This window comes from Drosophila guanche, unplaced genomic scaffold, assembly GCF_900245975.1.
Source record: "Drosophila guanche unplaced genomic scaffold, DGUA_6, whole genome shotgun sequence".
NCBI classification, from domain to species: Eukaryota; Metazoa; Arthropoda; class Insecta; order Diptera; family Drosophilidae; genus Drosophila; species Drosophila guanche.
This window is the reverse complement of record NW_022995748.1, coordinates 7,580,893-7,600,753: the sequence shown is the minus strand read 5'-3', so window position 1 is coordinate 7,600,753 and position 19,861 is coordinate 7,580,893. Positions and strand designations below refer to the sequence as shown.

Here is a 19,861-nt window from a genome sequence, read left to right as displayed (position 1 = left end):
ATAAAAAAAAAAACAAAAAAACATAAGAAGGAAACCCGAGAAAACGATTGTAAAATTTTAATTATTATTATTCAATAATAAATACAAAAAAATGAAAGATTTGACAGAAATACCATAACATACAATTAGGTTTTATTTCAATCCAACAATTCCAACTTCAACACTTACTCGTAAATACATTGGAGAGAGGATCCTGATGCTCAAGACGAAGATGAACACGCCTTCAAAATTCGGAAAGGTAAATTGGGTCTCGTCCTAGACATAAGATGATAATTAAGACACATGCAATGTACAATAGAACGAGTACACGTTAACACCAAGCACATATCTGATCAATGTAAATATGTACAAACGTTCAGTCGATAAATATTCATAAAATCCTATTCCATAGCATCATGAGTTCATTGCAAAACGACACTTGAAAACTTGTACAAAAAAGAGCATAGTTTACTTAGTAATAGAGAAAAGCTAACTTTATAAAAACTGAAGAAAAAACAGGACATTGCTCTGATATCAATACTATATTCAAAGTGTTAAAATTTCCCGTCTGACTATCAAGAAATAGAAGCTTGCAAATTTTACTAACGAAAAATTCTGATTCCCTGCGCAGTTTGTCAACAACCAGCTGAAAGTTAAATTAAAATCCAGTCGTTCCTTTACGATCTCCATAAAACAGAAATAACTATAAAACAAAAAACATATGTATATCCAGCTAGCCAATCAACAGATCTTATCCTCGTATATCAGAATGGAAGCTGCGTGTATGTATGACAATTATTTAACCAAATCTCATTTTATTATCCAAGAACGCATTGCCACTTTCCGCCATTAATAATTGCCTATATATTTGAAATTTTCGGCATGATTTCTTTATATCCTACCGCTATTTATCCAATAACTAAACTCTAATTTCTAAAATGCTTTTTAAAATTATGCAAGATTTCCCTGCAAGAAAGTCAGACTTCCCAATACTCGTTCCCTGTTTATACATTTGTTTTAGCATGTTACCCTTTCTTCCTATTATACAATTTATTAACGACCTATTTTCTTCTTGAATGCCATCTAAATTGCGAGTAATACATCATGGAGACGGAGAAAGGGTGAGTGTATTAAAATTTGACCACAAAAAAATTGTTGTATTAATTGTAAATTTTTTATAGAATAAACTCGATGTTTATCGATAACATTGGATACATTCAATTAGCAGATAATGGAATATGGAACGTCTTGTGGAAGGATCATCATCATAATTATTAGTATAGTCCTATACAAATGAGTGTTTATTTTAATTTTAACTTTCTTAAAATGCTTTTGTGTACGAGTTTAAACATATTTATTCAGTTTCAAATAAAATTTGTAACGTTTTGAAATCACTTGGATGATCTTGACACAACACAATTATGTTTCGTTCTTTAGTATATGTAAGCAAAAACACATGCTGAGCTCCAAGCAGCCAATGGGAAATAGATTGAATGTCTTTATAATTCATATATTTAATCTAAGTATAAGCCAACGGGTAACTACAGATATGTACATGTACATATGTACAATACTTATGCACACATATAAATTTATCTGTAGCTAACCGTTTATGCCCCATATGAATCTTTGGGAACTCAGAATGCTGGACATAATTTATTTTTAAGACATTAGAAGTTAAGCACTGCAAAAAAGAGAACTGCGTTGGATATCATTTCGGACCAATCGACGACTTAAAAACTGACGGATGATGAAATGCGATATGGGATGGATATGGGATCAGCCCGACACTTTATAAACATATGTATATCGTTTGAGATTTAACAAACATTATTTGGTTAGATAAGCATAAAAGATTGTGTATCATATGATATAGAATCTTACATACATTCGAATTGGATCAATAAAGAAATGGAGATTGTATACCCAGCTGCGTAAACCTACAACGGACTAGCTAAAAACTGTATTCGGTTGTAAGCTGCCACTTAAAAGAACTATCTTCGACTATATATTAATAAGAAAAACAATTAAAAATATTAATAAATTTATTTGAATCACAATTTTAATGAAATACTTAGGCACTTCTGGATTCTTCGAAGTTTCATAAACTGTAGGATATTTCCATGATACCCCACAAAAAGAATGATTCCTGCTTTGGTCTCTATTTTGATTTCTATTTCTCTATTTCGTTTGATTTCAAATTATGGGCAAACGTTTAATACAGACAATAAACTTGTTTTTTCTTATATAAAAAATTATCAATTGAATTTAAAATAATGTTACAATGTGCAATTGGCCATAAAAAGTTGTTCAATGTCCATAAAATCAAACTAGGATATACATACATACGTATATATGTATGTATGTAGATTAATAAAAATTTAAATATGCTCTGTCATCAAAGTCTGTACATTTTATTGTTAAGTTTCTAGCCATTGATGCGCATCGCGCTCGTACAGAATAAATATTTTCCATCTATTGAATAAACCTTCACTCGATCAGAAATATTTACTTTAGCAATTTGTAGTTGTCGCATTTTGCTTCAAAACCGGGATTAATTGTTATGAGAATTTTGTGCCTTGATGTCTAATAAACACGGTTGCCTGAGATTAAAAAACGGTTTGGTCACTCTTTCTGGTTTTTTTTTTTTTGAGATAGTTGAATACGCAGAATAGAATGATCGTCATATTGGATCATCGTCTTTCTTAAAGTAGATAAAACTTAAGAGAATTAACTGAAATGTTTGAATTTATTTAATATACAATTTGAGTACTGCCACATCTTTAAAAATAGCTGAAAGTCAGTGACAACGTTGCCACCATCAAAAATCGATTTCATAGTAAGAAGTAGGGGGCGCCAGTGAGCACTTAGAAAATAAGTCTCATGCCAGCTAGCTTTTGTCAGAGTGTCAATTCGAACATTTGATATAATTATTTCGACAAGCAAGGTCCCCTGACACATTCTGAGATGTATAATTCTTATCGATAGGCTTATCAAATATATATTGGCGTAATGGATTCACCTTGTTGTGCCAGCACACCCAGGAATGTTTAAGTAAATAGTATGTAAAATGTCACGTAGTATTTCGCAGCAAACATATGATAACGGTTTTTCACACATTCATTTTTACGAAAAATGCCTGGCTTTAGAAAAAAACAACAAAATGGTTTGATCCAAGGTTCCATATTTGTTGCCTAGTTTAACATAAGGAAACTCTTTACGTGATAATAAATATACACGGATGTATGTACCTACATATTTACATGTACTTATGTACACAGCACTCGCGTTAAATCTTATTACTTTCCACATTCTATGACAAACGCTCAGCAATGACTAAATTTTTCGACCACAAATACAAAATACCCTTTAAATCTTTTGAGTACCGGGTATAGAAACACATAGGGAAAGTCGAACGCTCGCTTTCTCAAGAAAAAAAAATGAATGGATATAAGAAAAGCCAAAGTACTATACGACCTCAAAGACGACGAAAACTAGAGCTCGACGAACCTTATCTCTTGCAATTAACATGGAGCTAACAGAATGCCCCAGAATGCTCTTTTTATATTTTGTCTCATCCCCTCATAGAATATCGCTGCGTTTGATCCAGACTGCTGAGTGTTTCTCCCAAGGACTTTACATAGATTTACCCTGGTGTTCCTCAGTCAAAGATCTGATATGTGAAGAGGAAAAATCATTTTTAACGAAATTTGAAGATAAGGGAATATTCACTTGCTCCACAATGTTGAAATCTAATTCACGTTTGATAATGGCTGCATAAGAATTGGGTAGAGAATACAGAATAATTGTTTGATCATGGTAATAGAAACAACCACATTAAGAACATGCACTATGAAACTCAGGCCCTCTAAATGGAATAGATAGGGAAGACATGGTGGCAGGTGCAATTACTCTTTGTTCTAAAACTGACAAATACCGACTATATTCCTCCGCTGTCATCCAAGTCAAGGTGCAAAATTGACCTCCCATCATCCCACGCCAAGCTGAATCAAGATGAAGCCTTTTCTTTTGAGACTTTGTCGGAACGCTGTAAGCGACTACAAGAACTTATTTAGATATATGTATACATATTCCGGAAGAAGCTGCAGCACTCCAACTAGAAAGTGGGACTGCAGCAATAACATCAGCGATCCGAACATAAGCATCATTCAAGCTGCTCTAAAAAAATAGCGATACTGAAACCATTGATCATTTGTGAGTTATTTATTAATGTGTGTGTTAATTTATGAAATTCCTGCCTTGGCGCCTTTCCTAAGCTTGTATGGTAATACCTATGAGATGGCACTGTCCCTGCGGCTAGAGTTCTTAAATATGCTTAATTTATTTGTTTGCTTACAATTTTTTTTCTATTTAATTCATGCTATTTTTTAGCTCTCGTAAATCAAACAAACCCGGTGATAAGCACACAGGCATATGGATATACACGAATACAGTAGGCCCTCCGCCGCATTGAAGTGGTTTGTACATTGAATGAGAAAATCAACTGTAATTCGCCTGCAACTGCAACACCAGAACCCACCGTTAAGTGTGCTGCGTTGTTGTTACTGTTGCGGCATGTTGCGAAAAATTGCATTGCAAATACTCAAACCCTGACCATCAGAATGATAAGGGCCGACAGGGCAACCCACTCTTCATCTATGCCTATGGCTGTTTCGCCCTTCCATCTTTTTTTTTGTCTACATTACACATTTTTGTGCGTGAAAAAAAAATGAATTAAAATATATATTTTTTTTTTTCGTATATAAAACGATGAACAAAAGCGGTTTAAATATGTATATAACTATGCTGCAATCTGTGCCCGTGTGTGTGAGAGCGGGTGTATATAGGAGGCTCCCGTAATGTAGTTGTTGTCTGTGCATGTTTGTGTATATAGAGAGAGAGGTGAAGAGGGGTGAGGTGGTTCCTCCTTCTATGTACCCGCACACAATCCCATTCCGCACAGCGATGGCAACAACAACAATGCACCTTTGTTGTACATTAAAACTGGCTCCTGTCCCCACCGTCCATCTGAGTATCGGTGTTCGTGAGTGGCTGTGTGTGTCCGACGGTTTGTGTCATGTAAAGTATATAATTAACGACATTTCACATACGTATGTACGTTTGTACATATGTGGAATGTACGTTCCGCGTACATAGGACGGGCCGCCTGCCGCGGACCCCCTCGCATCACACTTACCTCATTACATGCGAAGAATACATAAAGTAAATGTCAAAAGCGACACACAGATACTCGCTGGCACGCACGCACACTGATGTACGCATTTGCATCGCGACTTGTTGTCGTTGTCGTTGTCGTTGCTGTTGTTGTTGTTGCTGATTGAGTTTGAGACGATGATGAGTGCAAGCTGCGCCCCCACCGAAGACCCCCTTCTCAGCCCACATCTCAACCAATGCCACCCCGGAATTGGCAGGGCCTACCTCAATATTAGCACTAACACACACGAACACGCACGTGTTGGGTATGGGAGGCGAGGATACCCGTTGCCCGCTTCTTTTGTGGCTCCTTGTGCATCTTGGCACAGTCTCTATCGGCTCTTCCCCATCATTTGCCCCACCGCCTCACAATCCGCCCAATCTCTGTCCCACCCTCCGCTGTCTTGGCCACTGGACATGGAGTGCACAATAAGCACAAATTACGAGTACCCAACGAGAGTGTGGGGTGGTCCGAGCAGTTGGGGAAAGTCTTGGTTACTTAGAAGTTTAAGGGGTTGTCCATGGGGGTCATCGTCATCGTCGTAGTCATAGTCCTACTCCTCCTCCTCTATCTCGCTGTTGCAGGCACTGTCGTGGGGTCTTCTTGGGTGTCGTTTCTTATGGCAGAATTTATGTGTAGTTTTAATTTATGCATTTGCCGTCACATTCTGGACAGTGTGTGCTGAATTTAACGAGGTTTAAGAAATGGTTGCTTAAATGCACTGGCTGGCGATTTCTAATGCATATGCAAGGGTACGCTAGGGAGTTCTGACGGGGCTATAGAACTGGGAGGGAATGGGCTTGAAAGGATACGTATTAATTGGGAGTAGGTACATATGTGTGTACTCGAATTTTAAGAAGGGTTTAAGAAGGACAGAAAGAACAATGAACTTAAGCCTATAAACAAAACTTTTCAATAAATAAGATTGAATTTAAACATTTTCAATATAAAATCCCCTTTTTCTATAGATATTTTGAGTTTTATTTAAGCTGAGCGGAGAATGTTTTTTTTTTTTTTTTTTCCCAACCTCCCCAATCATACCGAGTTTGATTGTTGATTACTTTGAATTTGTGCCTTGCTTTTGCAGTTTGTTCTGTTAAATTACCATTCATAGGAGAGTAATTCGATCAATCGTAAGCCCTATAAGAATGTTTATTGAAAAGCTATTAAAATTATAAGCAGTGATGTACCGTCTTAGACAATAAGAAAAATCTCATAAATTACACACAAAATAGTGTTAGTATTTTCTATATACCATAGATGTGTCATAAAATTGTGCAACATTATTTTAGACTGCTAATGAAATATTATAAATCTTTAAAGCGAGACAAGCCACAAACAAAAAAACCGATGTCATGCATTTGCTAATGGCAGATGCCCAATGCATTTGTTTTAATGTACATCAACACGTACTTACACATAGACACGTACCCATATGTATATAAGTACACACACACATTCAGGCAGTGCTTATATAAAGCAGGGCACTTTCTGGTACATAGAAAACTGTACCCGACACATGGCACATCCTAATTATGTACAGAGCCATTGAAGAAGAAACTTATGTGTGCCTTACGAGCATGTGCCTAGCCCAATGGTGCGGCGAAAAACCAAATGAAAATGCCTCCCTCTCCCTCTTTAACCCGACACCCTCGCACACACACACACACACAGCCAAGGGGGCAAGTCGAGGCAACTTCTAAGCATATAGTGCAATATATTTTCACAAATTGCTGAGACAATGCCGTGCAGAGTGGGGGCAGCTGCTAGTAGGCTTAAGATTTTCTTCGAGTGGACAATGCTAGAGCCAATACAAACACAATGAAACATTTTTGGACAAGATGCATCCAGCATCCAGCACACACACACAACACACACCCGCACCCACTCTAGCATCGTACTCAAATGTCTAGAGATGCAGCAGGATTGTGCGTAGCTGTGTGAGAGTTTGTGTTCGGTTTACTTTACTCATTTCCAATGTTTTTGGTAAAATGTAAAATTGAATTATTTAAAACTTAATAGAAAATCTTTGACTTGCTCAAAAATAGACATACACTCGCATACACGTGTACACAGAACCAGATGCATATGTATATTGCCGTTGTATATGTGAATATTTGTGGAGAGGCATTGGATATCATTGATAGTGGTTAGGGCAGGCTAAGACGACTTTCTTAAGGCGTTTGAACACACATAAGGACGTCACCATGGGAATTCCCCATCGTCGTTTTGTACAGTGAGCGTTTTGTCTATTAAAATAAATAACCTTAGTGAACATACTGGAGAAAGGAGATCTTCAATTAAAGCTAGGCCGTTCAGGATTGATCTGTTGTTGATCTGGATAACCATTATGAACGGTTTAGTGTATCCACATATCCGAATGAGACTTTATTTATTTCTCTATGTTATATGTATATTAATATATATTTTATGCTTCACTTCACTCACACAGACACACACCTACATATACTCTTCACACACACACACCGACGTTCCGAAATAACCTTAGCAACATCTTGAGCTTGAAAGCAAAGACCAAGAAGAAGGACTCCGTCCGTCGTATCCTTATGTGTTTGTAGGCCTTGTTATCATTTTGGTAATTGCATTTTTGTGCTCCTCGTTGTTGTTGCCAATGCACTTTGCTGCAGTTTTTGCTTCTGCTCTCAATATTCTCTCAGGGGTTATTTTGGTAAATTTCTCAAGAAAACCCAAACCAGTTCTGCAGTGGGCGGTAAATACTTACTTGACTTGGGAGTTGGACGTGGAGCTACTGTTGGGCTGTGTACAGTGACCCCCCACAAATTCATACAATGTACTACTACACACTTATGTGCGTCACTGTATCTTATTTCAAGGAAGACGTCGAATATTATTAACAAATATGCACAGCATGGGCTATCCAGGAGCAGCTTTGTAATTTATATTATGATGAAATTTTTTTTCTTTTCCATGCTCGATTTTCTCTGGCTTCGGAATTTGTGCAGCTGCTGGAGCCTCAAACGACTGCATCTATTCACAAACATCCATAATTGGACTCTGCATTTGTTTATCCACCCAGACACAGAATAGATGGATAAATAGCATTCGAAAGATCTCCTCCTCCATTTGTGTGCCGATGCGAACTTTGCTCTTTTTGTGTGAATTTTATGCCAAAGAGCTCCTTTGAGAAGCTTTTGCTGCCCTCTGCTTAGTAGGAACTGCACAAATGTCAATATATATTTCAATTAAAAATACGAATTTATGTGAATAAGCCAATTAGCTGAGGTAAATATTTCACATCTATGATAGCTCAGGACAAATGTTAATAGGGGAATAAGAAGATGGATCTTCTTGAAATAAATTCGTTTATCAGTTGAACACATTACAGCTAGGTGAAAAATTGACAAATTATAAGAAACACCGAATATTTTTCAATTCTGGGAAGCTACAAAAGGGGGAAATCTCAAATATCATAAAAAACCCCAACACATATTTGTTTTATGCTCTTCCTTTTTTTTTATCTGACTTTTTTTATACGAGTTTGTCGCACGGGCATTGTCTCCGTGCATTTGAATTCATTTGGCGCTTTGTGTATGCGATTGGTCTCCCAGGTCGAGGCCCGGTGCGTGGAAGCCTCTCGATAAATTTCAATTACTAACCCAATTAAAAAATGTTGTGCGCTTTTAGGCAAGCAAACAATAAAAAGAAAGCAAAAAACCAAATAAAATAATAAATGTGGCCATAAAAAAGGAAATATTTTCAATATATTTGCAAAGAGCTTAAAAAAGAGACGACAATGCGAGTGGAAAATGCAGCTCTGCAGATGCAGAGGCAGCGGCAGCGGCAGCAGCATCAGCTTCGGCAGCGAGAGCGGCCGCAGTGGCTCAAACCATTTTTAATTTATTTTTCCTTCTCCACCGCCCACAGTCCCGTCCCTACCCAACATTGCCGACGTCACACATACGCACCATTGGGCCCAGCGTCTGTCGTGGGGTTTTTTATGGCCACCGCTGCAGCAGCCGTTGCCCCTCTGCCCTAGCCCCGTGTGGATTTCCCCTCTCAATGGTGGCAATCAGTGCACCTATGTACGTACCCTGATCCTGGGGCCGGACAGCGTTGGGACAGCATTGTGCAATCGCTCCGGCCCGTTTGCTTGCACGCGTTTCCACATTTGGGCATCTCTCTTGCTTTTTGTTCATTTTTTAAGCGGTCGCCGGCACGAGGCCAATGGTGGAGGGCAGCACAATGTGTGCGTGCTGTCGGCGTCGTCGTTGGCGACGTTGGCGCTGGCGTCGACATCGGCTATGGCATCGGCGACGAGTTGGAGCGGTACCGGTATATATTTTTATATATTTTATTTTTCATTCGCGCACGCATGCAATAAAACTTGTAAAAAACACAGCCATGGAAAAAAACGAACAAGAGGTAAATAATGTACATCAACAGGAGTTGCAGGATGGGGAGTGGAGTGGAGTCTCTGCCTGTGCATGTGTGTGTGTTGTGGGTGGGTGGGTAACCGATTGGGTTGCAGGGGCAGTCAGACAGATGGGCAGCCAATGCGTTGCATACTTTTAGGCGCATCGATGCATCCTTACAGGAGTTTGGGTGATTTTTTCCAGCATTTGGGGCGTTGTCTGTTTTACTCGTTTTTTGTGCGTGCAACAGCGACGGCAGCAGCAGCAGCAGCGGCTGATGCGATGGCAGCAGCAATAATGCGCTGTGCTGGCACTTTTGACAACAACAAAAATGTTAATGATAGCAACAAAAGCAGCAACAAATGACTGAAACTCTGGCAGCAAAGCCAGCGTCGACATCGTCGTCGATGTCCGCAGCAGTTCCGTTCGCTTTGTGCGCTTTTTAAATTGCAACTGAAATATGCGTTAATTTATGTTGCGTTGTTAAGCCTCCACCCCCAGCCACCTTCTGTTCGAGCAGCAATCTACCCACCACCACCACCAACCGCTATCCCTTTCCTCGGGCATACATTTATCTTTTTTTGTGCGTAAAATTGCGCCTTCTTTGCCACTCCACTGCCCCCTCACAAAACCCTTTGCTGCAGCCTCATTATCTGCCTGCCTTCCTGCCACGAGGCAGCAACGAATCAGTTTTCCCCACTGCAACTCCCCCTCGGAATCCCACTCTGCATTGGTTTCAGTAAAAAGTTTTATAAAATCTGTCCTTTTTTCCACATTTTAAATCTCTAGAATTCACAACAAATTTAATAGTTTAAAGAATATTTCCTTCCGTTATTTCAATATCGATTATTATTAATTGAGTGCAAATGGAAAACGCTGGAAATTGTTTGTACTTTTGTTAAAATTTTGGTTAGGCTTATCTGGTTGCTCTGCTTAGTTTTGTTTTAAAATCGTAGATCAAGCTAAAAACGTTCAACTTATTGAAGTTAGTTCAAGATCTAATTTTATTTTCCGCCTTTTATTTTCAGCATAGTTTTTTGAGGTCAATTCCCATAGTTCAATCAACAGAAAAACCTTAAAAATAACCAAAAAGTACAGCACGGAAACAGGCCATCGAAAATATAACCGGTCTGAGTGAGCTCTTGGCTTTTATCTAAAAATTTCCGAAAAAAAACTCTCATAGATGAGAGATGTGTAGAGTTTTTATTGGTGTCCTTTGGCACAGCATCATCAGGGAGATCAGCGAAATGCCAAGCAATTCAACGGCAGACAAAGAAGGTAACCAAAACTGGACATTATCTTGCCGAAAACCAAAGGAAAAGACAGTCATGCGGGCCAAATCATATGCAGATCATCAAGCAAAAGAAACACACCCCGAGGATCAGAAAGCCCGAGACCAAGTGACCAGCGGAGGCTGGGGCTTGACCGACAGAGAAAACTGGTTGCTCGCATGAAGGAAGTGAAAGGAAGGGTTGATGCTCATCTTGGCCGGAATGAGTGTCAAAGTTCAGCGTCAGTTGATGCTGTTGTCCAGTTTGGAAAACCGGCCTGGGTCGGTCGCTGGAGTTCTGGGCTCGAATCTGTTGAAATTTTGATGTGAAAATTCTGCAAAACACCAGAGGGATTTCTTATAAAAGTTCCATGTCCTGCCACAGATGCTGATGCTGATGCTGGGATCGAGCGTGAGAATCTTTTCTCCGGCTATCGAACCCGAAACGAAACTTGTTTGAATTTAATGTCCTGCCGCAGATGCTGCACTTCTGGTCCTCCTCCTTACGGATGGAACCAGGCGCACTCCTTGGATCAACTACTCAGCCGGTAGTAGCTCGATTTATTCATGCTATTTGGCCAGTTGCTTAATTGCTAACCAAATGCCAAATGCCACGGAGCAACTCCATTCCAGCAGGCCAGGCGGCCAAACATTAGCTCACCAAATGGCCAAAAGCCATCCATTGTTTGTCTATAAGTTGCTTCGGTAATTGTCCTAGAAGGGAGTCACCATTTAGCCTCATGCGGCTTGCCAATGAATGGCCCCCACCTCGTCAGTATTAGCTTAGATATTCCATTAGGACATCGATTACTCAGACATGCATTGATTTTTTCACAAGTGACTGCCAATTTCAATGCATAAGCGATGAGAGCACGTCCACTAATGAGCTGCTGCACAGTCAGTCGGTTGCGGAGCGTAAGAGCTGGATGAGATTAACAGTCTCCTCGGCAAGTCCCACCGAATCGCCCACTAAGGCAGCGAGTTTGTATTAAATGTATTAAATTAACATGCAATGGGTCAGATAGGTTTTTTATAGTTATTTGTGAAAATTAAACAATAATAAAAAAAACTACAACTATATCTCGCATATTTTCTAATTGAATTACCCTTTTCCTATTAATTCTACCGTTTGTTTTTATTAAGGAAACTTTCTTTGCATATCTCAAGTTAAGCATTCAAAAGAGCGGCTGCCTTAATATTATAATAATAATTCAGACAAATGCCAGTTGTCCATTTTGGCGGTCGAAGATCAACCAGTTTTTTTGTTAGTTTCAGCAGCTTTACGTGTCCAGTCCAGTAATTAAGCTAAACTCTCGGACAACGGCATTTCAGATATAGAGATGCAGACAGAAGTCACGTGAAAAGAGGCAAACAAGGGAAGCGAAGGGGCGTCTCAGAAAAAGCAAGTTTTAGGACAGAGATAGCCAATAGCAAGACAAGATAATTTTGGACAATGCCAAGATAGACAACAAAAGCAATGAAATTGAAAAGAAGGAAGTAACCCTTAAGTAGATATTAAACCCACCACCTTCCAAGACAATCGAATCCAATGCTGGAGTCCCAGACCCGAATTGAAATATGTTAAACTTTTCAAAGCCTGCTTTTGAGCTCAATTTAATGCTCTATCAGCGTACACATATTACGTGACCCGGTGGAGTCTCTACCCGTTTATAGACAGACGACGTTTTTTCCTCCTTTCATTTCCCCTCAAGAAAAGTACTCAACTTGCATATGCCAACAGCACTTTTTTGTGTGATGCAACATTTGATGCCACAAAACAGGGCAACGCTAACAAAACAATGCATACTAAGGCGGAGAGGCGGAAAAGGCGCAACAGGCGGCCATTTGGGGGATGTTGACAGGGTAGAGCCGGCATCTAAACGTCATCATCGTCTTGTATTGGGCGCGGGAGGGCAAGAAAAATGAGCGAACATATTTTGCCGGCTCTCGCGAGCTCCGTAGCAGCCGGGAAATATGCTAAGCAAAAATGAAAAACATCCATGCCGCGAGTTAGGGGCGGCTGGGCGTTGGGTTGGGCAAAGCTGCTCGACATTCGTCGGGTTGGTTGCCCTTCGATTGCGCCACTTATTGAGGTAGGAACTTGGATATTTGCTCGACTGATTTGGGAGATACTTTTACAACAAGATACATATGTACGTGCGAGGCGAGAAGCCAGTTCCCGTTCCCTACCCCCTTTTGGCAGGCTGGCCTCCGTTGACTTGGACGTACAAAGTTCAAAGATGCTCGCAGAAGTAACCGGTTTGTATCTGGCAGCCTGTCTTCGCCTGGACCTGAAGTCGTTCCGTTCTCGAATGGTCAACAGCATCCATCCTTTCAAGACGTGTTCGGCACAACCATGATCAGTTGGTCCGTCAGTTTAGTTTGAACTTTCATTTCGGTCGCGTCGCGTTCGCTGTTGTTAAGTTGAACCTTTTCGGCTTTAGTTTTTTGTTGAGCCGATAAGTTTCGACGTTTGTTTTTCGTTTTTGTGGGATTTCTGTTAATTTTGATAATATTAAAAAACTCTTTTCGTTAACTCTTTGTTAAATCGTTTTCGTTAATACCAAATTTGTGTTTATGCTGATGTTCTGTGGAGATATTTAAATACAAATTTAAATCAGAAGTATGTTGACAAGTGATTAGAACGAGTATAAAACAACATTTATATTTTAAGATTGTGAATGTGTCCCGTAAAGTGCAGACCACTGGAGTATTTATAAATATTTAAAAATGTTTTAATGTGTCTTTACAATTTTGAACTTGGTTTCATCCCCACAAAGTGGCAAAGTCTCTTGTGAAATATCCTTCTGTTTATTATTTCTACAAAAACTTCAAATTGGAAAATGAAATTTATTTAGAGAACATCGGAATTTATAGCTTCAGAAAATGGACAACAAAAACTAAAATTGTCGGTATTTTATATAAGTATATACTTAATTTATGCATATGCCATCTTTTATTTCTAAAAACATTTATCAGATGATATTCACAATAATATAAAATAATTGTTGTATTTTTATTGTATTTGATTTTTAATTGAAAGAAAATATAATAGCATGTTGGAAGTTACTTTTCTATGCTATGCAGGTCACAAATTCAAATTATACTGATTTTTTTTGTGATTGTAAAAGGTTTCAATGTAGTACACAGGAATGTATTTGATTTAAAATTAATCTGTGACCTTCTCCCTTTCAGAACCCCCGAAATCCCACCAAACGAAGAATAGAAAGAACACAACTTAGCAGAGAACAACCATAAAAATTCTAATTACACATCTCATCTTAACCATTCTTGCCCAATGCTATCCATTATCTCTTGGACTTTCATCTGATTGTTAGAGTCGTGCCAAAATATTTAATTTCGATTGAGTTAGTACCCAGTGCATGTCGATCATGGAACAGTCTAATGGTAGTCGTAAGCACAGCCTAGACCAGCTCGAACCTCCTCCACCACAAGCGCAGTCCTCGGTAGCCTCGGCGATGCCTTCCTTGGCAGAGAGCTGGAGTGGAAAGCGGAAGCTGTATGCCATCGATGAGCGCGAAGAGAGCTCTCCGGTGACTGTGGGTGAGGTGGAGGCGGAGACGGCCTATGATGCGGATGTGGACGAGCTGGAGCAGCACGTGGGTCAGCGTGACATCATCTACGAGCTGTTCCAGCCCTGGGCCCTCACCACCTACGGCGATCAGGCAAAGACCAAGACGATAACGCTGCGCAAAAAGGCGCGTATCCTCAAGGCACTGGAGGGCAAGGAGCACAGTCGCCCAGATAGCTCAAAATTTCGCTTTTGGGTGAAGACAAAGGGTGAGAGTCGAAGGAGCTGCTTCCTGGAAATCAACACTTGACTCACTTCCTTTTTTGTGTGCAGGTTTCACCACAAATCGTCCCGACGGCTATGAAGAGGCTGCGGGCAGTCGACGACGTCTGAAGCCTCTTCCCGCGTCCGCAGTTCTTTCGGACAACCCTGGCGAAGTGGACCTGTTTGCCGCTTCGACGAGCAAGGGATTCGGTCGTCGGATCTATCGCAAGGTGGCCTGTGTGGAGGAGTTCTTCGACATCATCTACAACGTGCACATGGAGCTGGGCGGACGCAGTGGCATGCATGCGGGTCAAAAGCGCACCTACCGAATTGTGAGTGTAGTGTACAGGAAGATCTTAGTTCTGAACTTGGAAACCCATGCAAAGATAAGCCAACTTATACATTGTATTTCTGTTCCTTCCACTAGATTACGGAAACCTACGCATTCCTGCCGCGCGAGGCTGTCACCCGCTTCCTTACCATCTGCCCCGAGTGCAAGAAGAACCTCAGACCCTCCTCGCCGACGGGTGGATGCAAGGACGCAGAGCTGGCCGGCAATGAGAGCTCCTCGGAAGTGGAGAACTATCTGAATTATTCATCGCATACGGAGAGCTCTTTGGAGGCGGGACCCACGGCCAAACGTCGGCGCCACTCAAGTGCCGATCTCAAGGGTTCAGTGCCCGTGCCCGGTGTGGGCGCCGCTGCCAGCAGTTGTAGTGCCACACAGCTTGATGTTCTCGGGGCCCCTCCGCCCAGTCCCACCGCGATACAGCCCCGTACACAGGCGGCTGTCGAGACCACACCGGTTAGCGTGCCCAAGATACGAGTCAAGACACAGTTGCAGCGTCCGTTGAGTCCACCAGGAGTAGTTCCCAGGACGGAGCCGGCTGTTTTGACCTCCGAGCAGCCCAACAACCCCAATCCTCATCCCAATCCCAACCCGAACCCCATGCCCAGCCAGGGACAGCCCCAGAGCTTTAATGTGCAGCTTCTCAAGTCACGGGACAATCTCCTTCAGTACTACGACTTTATGAGACGTTTCTATGCCGGTGGCTCGGTGCTCCATGAACCGGTTCTAGCGCCGCCCCTCTACGGCAGCAGCCTCTTGCAAAGTCTCAGTTTTCCAACCACCACTACTACCCCAGCCCCTACCCCTACCTCTACCCCTACCACTACCATTTCCACGAGCACAGCAACCACCGCAGCACAGAGCAAGAGTTCGGCACCTCCCAGGGCATCCTCCCCATTGCCGACGACTCCGTCCGCTTCCATTACCACCTTCAAGACCTCGCCAGATAGCTTGTCTCGGGCACGCTCACCGATGGCCTCGGTGGCCACGCCTACCGTTCCCCAAGTGACCCATACACCGATCAATCTAACGAAATCTCTATTTTGCAGCCCGAAGAACAGCAATCCAGCATCGACTTCGACACCAGTGGCCGTACAGCCACCGCTGAAGCTGGAGCTACCCAGTCCGCCCAAGTCGCTGCCAGAGCTTCGCATTCCCCAGCTACGTGGCATGCCGCATGTGGAGCTTTCCTTGCCGCTGCCACCACTCGATTTGGAGCGATTGAAGCCCATTACCTCCACCTACTTGCAGCTGACGCGCAGCATGGGACTGAGCGACGAAGATGCCTTGCGCTTCGATAATCTGGTGAGTAAAGACTTTAAGTACTCACTCTAGAAACACTCCTTCAACATGCGAGTATTCTTCATAAGGTTTCCGTCCCATTTTATACTGAAAAGAGATGCAATTTTGCTTAAGGGCTTTGATCTCAAATCATTTTGGATGCTTTTATTTATATATTATGAAAATTTTACCATCTACCTTTACATATTTTCAAAAAACACTTTCTCTACTATTAGGATAATCACATGTTTACGAATTGATAGTTTTTCGTTTTTTTGACGACAAAGACTATTTGTTATGACCCAAACAACGCCCATTCCGGCAACAAATCAGTTATTTTTATTCCATTGAAATCCAATTTGATATATATTTCATATTACATCATATTAAATTTGAATGCCACTGGCGATTTACAACGTTTATTAATAACTTACATAAAACCTGCTAAAAAAATTACAAAAGTGCCGAAAAAACAAATATGTATTTTTTGTTATTGGACAAAAAACAATTTAGCAAGTACAATCATGCAAAACAAAAATTATGCACACACGAAATGCACAAATTTTTCAAATATTTATTCCCTTTGTAATCGTTTTTATGCTTTGTTGAATTTGCCAACGCTTTTAATTAGTTACAGATGCCGACGGACGGGCTTTGCCTTGCTTCTTTTTCCATTCGATTGTACCGCATCGACTAGATTTAAGACAACCTACTGCGAATCTATTGCGAATCTGATATTTTTTCTGATTTACAAACAATTTTTTACTAATCTAGTTTCTCTTTTCTCTGACATGCTTGGCTTATAAATGTAACGCAACTAATGCAATGCTAACGAGCGAAAGAGACACTGACAGCGAGAGAGTTCTGTCAGAACAACAATCACTACTCTGAACAAAAAAGAAACCCCACAACCACATCTCTACAACACCAACACCAACCGTTTCGGCCACACCAATGCGTTATGCACAAAATTATGCAATATTTTTTGTTTGTTAATAATTTCGCTTTGAAATTGAAATTGAAATTCTCATTCCGTTTCGTTTTGTTTCGTTTTGTTTTCTTTTTATAATTTTTGATCTCTTTATGCTTGAATTATTTTGGCTGCAATTTATGTATATGTTTTTCACTTTAATTATGTTGTTAACATGCCTAATCTATTTATTTCTATTATTTTATTAATACTATTTTTATTGATTTTTGATTGTTGAAATTATATTTTTTCTTTCGTTCGATTCTTTACAGCTCAGTTGCTAATGCAAAACAAAACAAATTGTTTGTAATAAACTAGTTTAACAAAATCATTCATGCTTTTTAATTAATTTGGCAAGCAGTCTTAAAATTTCAGCTATTTAGTATGCTTATTTCTTGGAATAATAATTATTATATATCTTGAAATTTTTGAATATTTTAGAGCGCTTTGTAGTTGCTTAAATTTAAAGATGCGAAAGGCGTTCCAGGTAAGTTTTTAGCATAAGCTCGCACTTTCTTGATGTTTTTGTATTATAAATACAAATCATGGAATCGAAATGATAATCGTAAATTAATGCTCACCCTTACGCACCAACAATCTCCGTATCATTTGATGTCGAGGTCACTTGCTGACCCACTAAATATTCCCTCAGACACCTCAAAATATTATTCGGACAAAGCCCCTACTGATAAGCACTTTTATTTAGAAAATTATTTATTTGTTTATGCTCAAAGTATTTCCTCGAATGGAAATTCCTACGAAGTTTGTCTGTGTCAAAATGAATTCACTTTGTGGGCTGTGTCTCCTGAGGCCTTTGATCCTCCTCTTTGACAGTGCTGAGGACAAACCTGGCACTCAGGACGCGACCATCCTTATCCACAATGGTCTTGACCACTTCTCCATTCTGTGACAATATATCCGAGGGGCTGAGGTTCACCTTCGATAGATATTCCTCGATGGACTTGTCGCCTTCCTGTGGAGCATTCGCCAGTGGTCGTCTCGTGGGCAGTGGAGGCGGAACTCTCTCATCAGAGTTTCCCTCTACTCTGGGGGTCGTCTGCTGCTGCAAAAAATCGTCGAGAGACGGGAGTGGTGTGGTAGTTAACATATCCAGTCCAAAGCCAGGAGCTAGTGAGGGCAGAGGTGTAGTCGAACGGGGACTAGGCAGAACAGGAAGGGGAAGGCTGAATGAAGGCCGATTGGGTGGCGACGCTTGTCCCGGGAAGGGTTGTGTGGGCAGAAGTGGTGGGGGAGGTAGTGGGTTGGGATTGGGAGCTGCCGAACTGGGAAACTTCGCCTCGAATAGATTAGTTCCTGGTTGCAGCGGGCCGCTGTAGAAGCTAGAAGTAGAAGTGACAGTGCGTCCTTGATCGTCCACCTCGGTCTTGGTGGTTGTACGTGGCGTTACCCCGGGTGGCAGGTTAAAAGATGGCCAATGAGTTGGCCACTGGGGAAAACCGTTCGAGCCTCCGAAGCTGCCAAAGGTGCTGCCAAAGCCATTCCCCAATGAAAATCCAAAGTCCGCGCCCAGATTCGGGGTAAACTGTCGATGCAGTCGATTGGGCAGTATCTCCCACTCCTCGTTGGGCTTAGCCGCATCCACATTCGTTTCCAGCCTTGCCGGCGGAGCCTCCCTCGTTGTAGTTCGCGAGATGCTCGTTCCGTCCGCCGATAGCTCGTAGGTCACTGTGCACATCTGACCCTCTGCGTCCGGCTTAGTGATAACCACCGGCTGCTTAGTGCGCCACAACTCCCCCAGAATCTCGTCATCGATTTGCAGCGCCCTGGCCTGCTCCATTACCCACTGGCTGGGTCCCTCGGCACTGGGATAAGCTGTTCCCATCTGCGAATACAATTGATACGATGTGACGTCACTTGTGGGATTAAACCAAGGCAAAATGTCTGACCTACCACGACACAGAGCAGGAGCAAGCTAGCGAAGCTGCTCCATAGACTAGCGGCCTTCATTTTCGATATTTGCGAATCTCGTATCACTTGTGAACACTTTGGATGCCCGAATTGCACTGAGCTCAGCTCCGCAGTAGTGTCTGATAATTGCGCCTAAGCTTGCTGCTCACAGTCTTACATAGTACACAATCATTATTAGCTGAAAGGTTATCGCTCTGTGTTGTGGGGTTTATATGTAAACAAAGTGGGATTTCGCAATCAGAATGGGAAATATTTTAATTACCCAGTAGTGGAAGCACTTACCTGCAATAGAGTACGCTCTGAGCAGCATATAAATATTGAACAATATTCGCTCTAAGTAATTCTGATTAGTATTTCCCTGGAGAGACACAAATGATTAACGTTTCTCACACCGATTGACCCAGCCTTTACCTTAAGCTCCAAAAAGTCTGGGCAAACTTTCAATGAAACAAGGAGAATCTTCTGAGTATAAATTGAGAGATAATATAGAATTGATACCAGCCGTATTATATAATTTCGATATCATACGGGTAGTTTTCTGGATGGGTACGTGAAAGGTTAACACTTTTTATGGTCAACAAGCCATAACTCCGTCTAAAGGTTAGGCACTAAAAATAAAATCTGGAAAAAAATAACGAAAATAATATGGGACCCAAAAACGGTACAACGACAAACACG

At 41.1% G+C, this 19,861-nt stretch overlaps 2 protein-coding genes across 3 annotated transcripts; one reads left to right on the top strand and one right to left on the bottom strand.

Annotated features, from left to right (window-relative positions):
* Window positions 1–14,250: 14,250 nt before the first annotated feature.
* On the top strand, window positions 14,251–17,307 carry LOC117583986 (mucin-5AC-like). The gene is made up of 4 exons (XM_034272693.1): window positions 14,251–14,659; window positions 14,724–14,986; window positions 15,082–16,308; window positions 17,059–17,307. Exons 1-4 carry the CDS (start codon window positions 14,251–14,253, stop codon window positions 17,173–17,175), a joined length of 2,016 nt encoding a protein of 671 aa, XP_034128584.1. The 3' UTR covers window positions 17,176–17,307.
* Window positions 17,308–17,955: 648 nt separating this feature from the next.
* On the bottom strand, window positions 17,956–19,288 carry LOC117584289. 2 transcript variants are annotated; one of them, XM_034273108.1, is made up of 2 exons: window positions 19,166–19,288; window positions 17,956–19,097 (listed from the first exon to the last, which is right to left on the bottom strand). In XM_034273108.1, the coding sequence occupies exons 1-2, from the start codon at window positions 19,220–19,222 to the stop codon at window positions 18,039–18,041; spliced, it is 1,116 nt and encodes a 371-aa protein (XP_034128999.1). In that variant the 5' UTR covers window positions 19,223–19,288; the 3' UTR covers window positions 17,956–18,038. The 2 variants fall into 2 exon arrangements, with proteins under 2 accessions (XP_034128999.1, XP_034128998.1); XM_034273107.1 differs by having other exon boundaries at window positions 17,956–19,106; window positions 19,166–19,277.
* Between the last annotated feature and the right edge of the window lie 573 nt (window positions 19,289–19,861).

Coding starts and splice junctions, on each gene's coding strand:
- LOC117583986 (XM_034272693.1), top strand. CDS start 14,251: ATGGAACAGTCTAATGGTAGTCGTAAGCACAGCCTAGACCAGCTCGAA. Junction 14,987..15,081: donor AAAAGCGCACCTACCGAATT/GTGAGTGTAGTG, acceptor TCCTTCCACTAG/ATTACGGAAACCTACGCATT. Junction 16,309..17,058: donor CCTTGCGCTTCGATAATCTG/GTGAGTAAAGAC, acceptor TTACTAATCTAG/TTTCTCTTTTCTCTGACATG.
- LOC117584289 (XM_034273107.1), bottom strand. CDS start 19,222: ATGAAGGCCGCTAGTCTATGGAGCAGCTTCGCTAGCTTGCTCCTGCTC. Junction 19,107..19,165: donor TGCTCCTGCTCTGTGTCGTG/GTAGGTCAGACA, acceptor TCGTATCAATTG/TATTCGCAGATGGGAACAGC.